A 7,150-nucleotide genomic window follows, 5' to 3' on the forward strand; every position below is an offset into this window, starting at 1 on the left:
GATTAAGTTACTTAAGAAAATACTGTAAATTCTTTGGGCTCGGATTAATATCCGCTTCTTTTACATTTCTGTTATTACGCTATTTTCTATTTCTAGAATTACTTTACAAATACAGTATACTAAATTAATCTTGGTAACATGTTTGTAATTCGTGACTAATGAGAAACAAGGATTCTCTTTTCGACACGAATTCTTTTAACAAAAACACAGTTTTTTGTTGTATCGCAGTTATATATTTTTATGCAAAAAGCATACTAAAATTTTGACAAGTTTTGATCTCAAACTGGTCACTAAGATAAGAAATTCCTTAAGGTTGTCCTCTCCAATGACCTGAAAAGAAGGTTGTTAAATTCTTTTATATTAATAATTTGTTGAAACAGAATGATGGTTTGTACCTTTAAGGAACTAAATAGTTGTGGTTTGTTATCTCCGAAGAGAAGGTAAGTTACGTACTTCATATAGTAAAGGTATTTGATTCAAGTGATCAGTCACCCAATAAGGCAAGAAAGTAAAAAATTTCGAAAAAATAAAATAGAAAAAGTGCCCCCTTTTGATTAGCCTGTTTCCAAGAGGGGAGAAGGTCTTATGGCAATCTCAGGCATACCTAAAATCGGTTATTTGACCTGATCGAGCAATCTATGAACAGTTGTCGCCTACATAACCTACCTCCCAGACCAAGGGAAGAAGGTATCAGATCAATTTTAAGAGCCCTTTTGTTAAACCAGTTCCTTTACTCTTTTTGAATGAATTACAGTCAGTAAAGTAATCTGATAGAAGGGGTCCATGGAATAAAAATTGGCTTCTTTTTCTTTTTCTATTTACAACTGATAAAGGCTGCTAGTGGAGCCGGAGAAGAACCGGGCGAAGGGCTGGGGCCGGGGCCTTAACTAAGTACTAAAGTTGCTGGAGCGACTTTCTTCGATTGGACCTGTCAATCGAATGAATCGTAAAACTCGTAATGATCGATGTTACGAAAATTTTATTGGATTCCGGAAGCTCGTAGCATTAGTCCGGCACAACCCCAAACTTAAGAAGCTGGGGGCGTGCCCGCCGGCTCCTGATCTGTGTTGGATTAGTTAGTGTTTGATAGGGACATTTGATAAGAGAATGTTTTGTCCCTCTCATTGGAAAAATAAAGTAAGGAAGAAGTGTTTTTACGTCTTATATAGTTTGAATATTTTAAAGGATGTTTTGGAGAGAAATTAAAATTTGACTATATTATTAACAATAGTCAAGATTTGGCACTTGGGCACCTGGGCCAATTAAGTAGCCCAAAATTAATATTTTAGTCACCAACTATTTTATTACTTAATTAAAAATATTTTTAAATTAAATTTCACAAAAAACATTTTTAATAGTTTTTATTTTAAATTGAAAATATGTGACTTGGTTTTAAAAGAGCAATTTATGCAAAATGTTCATTGAGAATAATTGCCCTTTCCTAGCCATTTGAAAATTATTTACAATATATACCTATCCAATTAAAACTAATTACCCCTACCTACCCACTCGTCCCAACTTCTTTTACGCATTTGGCTTAGGTTAGCTTGATTTGGCTTGGCTTTGTTTGGCTTCGCTTTAATTGGCTTGGCTTGGCTTGACTTTATTTGATTTGGGTTGGCTTGGTTTGCCTTGAATTGGCTTGGCTCATAGTAGCTTAGTTTGATTTCATTTGGTTGGGTATTAAAAAAAATGGGTAGGGGAAAAGGCAATGGGTAGGGGCGGGTAAATGTTTCCGTCCCATGGGTATTTGCTAAACTTTCCCTTCTTAAAAGGTGCATGTTTGTGAAGAGATGAGTCTGTTAATTCCAACAGACTCCTAGAGGTATTATAAATACCCGTGTCATCTCCAAAACGAAATATAACTTCAAATTTTCATCTCTTTCTGTTCTACTTATTTCTACAACTCACGAATATTCTGTTATTGCGGGAAATTCGAGTTAATTGCTGAAACTCGAATTTCAGTGGCTTTGTAAAATTTTGGAGGAATTCTGCTATTATCCCGCAACAAGAAAGTGGGAAGCTTAAATTCCTTAATGATAGTAATTACACTATCGAAGCCAGATTATTTCATCCCAATATTTTGCTATTTTTCTAACATACCGGAGATGATCCCTGAGTATTATCATGTCAATTCGGTTTTTTACTATTATACAAAATAATGTAAACTGTCCGAACAGAACATAATTTAAGATAGATCAATGACCCAAGGAAAAAAGTACAGGAAAGTTGGAGTGATCATAATGGGATGTGGTTCCATTATTACTATACTATTATTCTTGGAAGAAATTCAGAATTAACCTGGTTTATAATTATTCATTAAAAATAAACCATATCCAAAAAATTACCCCTAACTAAAATCCGAAAAAATCCAACATACATTCAAACTTTTACATATGAAAATCATAATGTGCTGAAATTCATACGCTGAATCTTTTTCGTTTCAGTTAAAAGACATTTTTATCCAATTTTTTTCTCCACATCAAATAATAGCTAGTATTCAATGACTTCACAAACATTAACTATTTTTCAATACATTCTTTTTTGCTTCTTTGGGTTGGGCCTAATACTTTATTCAAATGATCGAATCAACGTATGAAGTGCAAAACATGAACATCCCCCCCCCAGTAATTACGTCAATACTGGCCACGGCTATAATAATGAATAGCTCACGATTTTAGAGATCTTCAACAAACAGGACAATATACGAGCACGAAAATTTACAATGAAGAAATGTCAATCACGCACAACCAAGCACGGGCTCATTTACTGAACTAATGGAGTCTGATCTTCCAACTATCGGCAATATCACAAGGTGCTCACAAGTCCACAACCCAAAGAGTTCAGTAAAATGACTATAGTCGCAACACCGCTAGAGAACTCTTATCATCAAAGCTCCTACTACGGCTTCTACTCCTACTCCATACTGGGCTTCTGCTCCTAGAGCCATAAGGAGATCTTGAGTAAGACCTCTCCCTGTACCAGAAAGCATACACGGACATATCAGTACAATACAGGCTATATATTTGTCCAACTACCGTTGAAAGGAAAACCATATTGCTAAGCTAGGAATCATCATTGTCACTACCTTGAGTAATATCTTCTCCTAGGAGGTAGCGAATAGTAGTCAGGGCTTCGAGAATAAGCCCGAGCATACCGCGGTGACCGAGAATAGGACCGCCTATACCGTGGAGACCGAGAATAAGAGAGTTGGGAGCTTCCCCGACCCCTGAAGAAAAGGGTTTACCCATTAGGATGAACAGTAATCAAAATTAACAAATTTCCAGAAAATCTAAACTGACACAATGTTGACAGTTATCAGCCGAGCTGCATATTGAGAAGTGCCATGGTCATCCAACAGTTACCTCGAACGCTCTCTTGCTCTCATCTCTGAAGGCTTCTTCCTGTTTTCCTCGGCAAACACAACAGTGATCTCCCGCCCAAGTAGAACCTGGCCATCCATCTCATATTTGGCATCTGCAGCATCAGCAGGGTCCAAGTACTGCACAAAACCAAAGCCACGCTGCTCCCTGCAGCATTTGACACGAATGGAGTCAAGAGACAAAAAAGCACACAGATATGGTTAACCATTACATAATATGTGCAAAAAAACATGTGCCGGCCAAAAACAAATCACGAGTTCTGTCTCACCTCAAGCAAAAAAGATAATAACCCTTTAGGAAAGTCACACAATAGAAATTCAAGGAAAGCAATTTCATGGCGGCTAACCTTGTGAGAAACAATGTTTTTAGACTTCAAATCCTTCAACACTTGAAAATCTTCATAATTGTATTCATACCCAACTTCCCTCAATCTTCATGTACATTATGATCAACTTGACAAAACTCTTATTACTTCACTTGTGTCTTCAACTCTTTCAATGAGAAAACCAGATAGACATAAAATAACTGATGCAAAAAATAAAGACCCAAGCATACAAACAAGGCCAGGCAATCAGTCCACAGTCTCTTTGTCATGTGTCCATCACCGTTAGAGAGTAAGTTTTCATTCAGCAATCATGAACTGACACAATTAAGATAAAACTTACCCAGTGTAATAATCTCGTGGCAAATAAATATCCTTAATGGGACCAAACTCGCCAAACGGCCCTCGAAGATCTTCACGCCTGTGAAACATATATCATTGTGAATATTTCAAACAAATGATAAAGAGTTAAGTTTTCTGGGTAAGATAAAATTAAAATGTGAACCATGAAATGCACAAGCTGTATTTCAAACATAAAAAGGATTGGACAATGCAATCCGAGCGCGGTAAAATATTCTGAAACCCAGACCATAAAATGAATCAGGAGGTAAAGCTGAGGTCATGCAATCGTCAAGCCAACCATATGACTCACAACTGGATAATCACTTTAGAATTATGTCAGTTCTCAATTACATCATCTGCTCACTACTCTATTTTTATCTCCATGACTAATCGCTTAACTTCCCTTTCTCTCGCCCTTCATGCTTTTTATACCTCTAGAAAGTACTATGAACAAACAACAAATCAGCTGGTGAAATGGCCAAAACCTTTTTAGATGTTTTAACTCTTACATAGAGTATTAATTTTCTCATTGTGCTTATTGGCAGACTTATTGTGGGCACAATTTTTAGAACAAGTGATTATTCCAATAGTCGATGGTTCAACCAGCAGGTTCAAGCATTTCACAAGATGAACAGCTAATAATGAATTTTGAGCAAGTTAAAGATGGCCTGTGGCCTCTGCCGTTAATTATTCATATACCAAACACTGGCGAGGTCTAAGAGAAGGCTGTTTAAGTACAGAAAATATAGCACTTTTGAAAGAATTCTTCTACAGATAATACCGCATTACTGATGCTAAATTTAGCTTCAAGCCACAATATCTTACCAATAAGTGCGAGGAAAATAAAGGCAGAGAGGAGTGAGTCAGTGAACAAACAGGAAAGAATATGATTAGAAAAAACTCTCTCCGCGAATAAAAACCCCACATCCAGCATAACAAAGAAGGAAACAGGAGCAGTTATGTAGACATTTCCACCTTTTAATATGAAATAAAATTGCGCATAACCAAAAGAGAAAAGTTGATTATAGTGAAAGATAATAGTTTGACAAACCCGAATATTACATATCCTTAACCATTGATGAATTTTGGAGATTTACGTCCAAAACTAGTCCCCCTCTAAGGAAGAAAACAAATGAGATTAATCCGGAGAAAGCATTTAAAAAAAGAAGAAGAAAAACTATGTTGGATTATGCATTTTTGTACCCCTTCCTACAATACTTGACCAATAATCTATGCCACATGGACTCTCCAAAACAGCTACCGCACCCGTGTCGGATCCTCCAACACACCCATCGACACCTCACAACATAGCCAATCATATACTACCTCACAAAATATTTAGCCATAAATATGACAACACAGAGTTCGCAAATCCCACAATAATGTATTTATGAATAAGAAGATCCAGTGCCACGATCTATGGGAACAGAAAACTTATGCAGACCTTGTATGAGCAATTATAATCCATAGATTACTTGCAGCTGCAACAACCATGCTTGTATCCATATAATAAGGAGCATTTCCATCATGATATTGAGACGTGCCATTTTTCTAGTTGACAGTAGTATATGTTCCGACTACTCCTCAGTTCCAATTTCCAAGATAGTTGGCGTCAAGTATATGAATCCCCACTATCCATGTCACTCCATACAGACCCATCTCCATCCAAATTCAAAAATTCAGGTTCTTTAACATTGAAAGTTCTTCACATTTTCTGCTAACATATATTGATCTCTAACAAGACCATAAGGTGCTCACACTCTCAAGTAATATCACATTTTCTTAATTTCTTCCTATCCACTAGTAGCTACACTATTCTTTTTCTCTCCCTAGCTCTTCCCCAACCGCCACCCCCAAGCCCAAAAATGAAAATGTTCTCATTTGGAGATTAGATACCTAGAAAGTATCAATGGTTCCAACTATGAGACAGAGGATGCCATCTGAACTAACCTGCAATCATGGTGAAGGTTGCGAACCAAGAGACTAGTAGGCGGATCACTCAGACGACCACCAAAGCGACCCCTCGGGCTAGGGCTACGGCATCTCTTGCTGTAACCTCTGTGTGGACTAGGACTGTAGCTGCAACTTCTTCCCCTCATACTTTCACCTGTCTGCAAACTCAGACATTACAAACAACCAAAACTCACAGGAAATAATAAAACAAGGACCAAAATACATTTTTTTTCTTTCTTTTTTCTGGAAAGAAATTCTTCAACACCATAGTTTAGCCAATAACAAATGGAGATACTCCCCATAATATAAATCCTTATAAATCAATGAAATTCACTATTCACCACACCCAGAAATTTATTAAAGAAAATAATACAGGAGAAGACAAAAGCTAAAGTTTTGACCCTATAACCCAAGGAAAAACAAAGAACCAAATGGATTGAAAACACTGCTCTCTGTTCCATCTTTTTCACAAAATTTTCTTTGGAGAGTCAAAATGAAATTTTCTTACAGCATGTTCGCTCAATTATATTTTGTAAATATCTTAAACTTCTACACAGTTTCGGAATACACAAATGTTATTCTGATAAATATAACAAATATATTGCAAAGTGAATCCGCAAAGCGGAAAACAAGATCATTTAAATTATAACTACAATTCTAACCATAACAGAAATAGTTCTAAGAATTGATTACAATAAACCAAACATTATCATTCTTGACAAAAGGAAAGTGATTATTGAGAAATAGTACCTGGTATGTTAAGATCCGTTTCTTTCACAGATGCTTTTTTCTGTTTCTGTTAACAATAACAAGGAATCTGTTTATATACACCTTGTTTCAAAGCGGTTATCGTCTACCTTCAGAAGCTTCCATGCTTGGACTGCTGGGCTTGCTATATTGATCGTTGGGTCAGAATTGGAGGGAGCCCAATTTGCAACTTTAGCCTCATTGGCCCAAACTTTTCAGCCCTCATGGGCCGTAGTACCATTTGTAGCTTGGGGGAGTGCACAAATAGCCGTTTTTAGCACAGCTATTTAACGAATAGCTAAGATTTACAAAAAAAAAAAAAAAAAAAAAAAAGTTTTTTAAGTTTAGTCGTATCTTCAAACTTCAAACTGTCAAGTCTGAAATTTGATAATAGCCTAACTTC

At 36.5% G+C, this 7,150-nt stretch overlaps 1 protein-coding gene across 1 annotated transcript; it reads right to left on the reverse strand.

Annotated features, from left to right (window-relative positions):
• Positions 1-2,675: 2,675 nt before the first annotated feature.
• On the reverse strand, positions 2,676-6,886 carry LOC107797093 (serine/arginine-rich SC35-like splicing factor SCL30A). Its single transcript, XM_016619958.2, has 6 exons — positions 6,751-6,886; positions 5,998-6,158; positions 4,049-4,126; positions 3,366-3,530; positions 3,089-3,229; positions 2,676-2,976 (listed from the first exon to the last, which is right to left on the reverse strand). The coding sequence occupies exons 2-6, from the start codon at positions 6,144-6,146 to the stop codon at positions 2,856-2,858; spliced, it is 654 nt and encodes a 217-aa protein (XP_016475444.1). The 5' UTR covers positions 6,147-6,158; positions 6,751-6,886; the 3' UTR covers positions 2,676-2,855.
• Between the last annotated feature and the right edge of the window lie 264 nt (positions 6,887-7,150).

This window comes from Nicotiana tabacum, chromosome 4 (genome assembly GCF_000715075.1).
Source record: "Nicotiana tabacum cultivar K326 chromosome 4, ASM71507v2, whole genome shotgun sequence".
Lineage (NCBI taxonomy): Eukaryota > Viridiplantae > Streptophyta > Magnoliopsida > Solanales > Solanaceae > Nicotiana > Nicotiana tabacum.

Coding starts and splice junctions, on each gene's coding strand:
- LOC107797093 (XM_016619958.2), bottom strand. CDS start 6,146: ATGAGGGGAAGAAGTTGCAGCTACAGTCCTAGTCCACACAGAGGTTAC. Junction 3,230..3,365: donor AGAGCAAGAGAGCGTTCGAG/GTAACTGTTGGA, acceptor CCTTTTCTTCAG/GGGTCGGGGAAGCTCCCAAC. Junction 2,977..3,088: donor AGGAGAAGATATTACTCAAG/GTAGTGACAATG, acceptor TTTCTGGTACAG/GGAGAGGTCTTACTCAAGAT.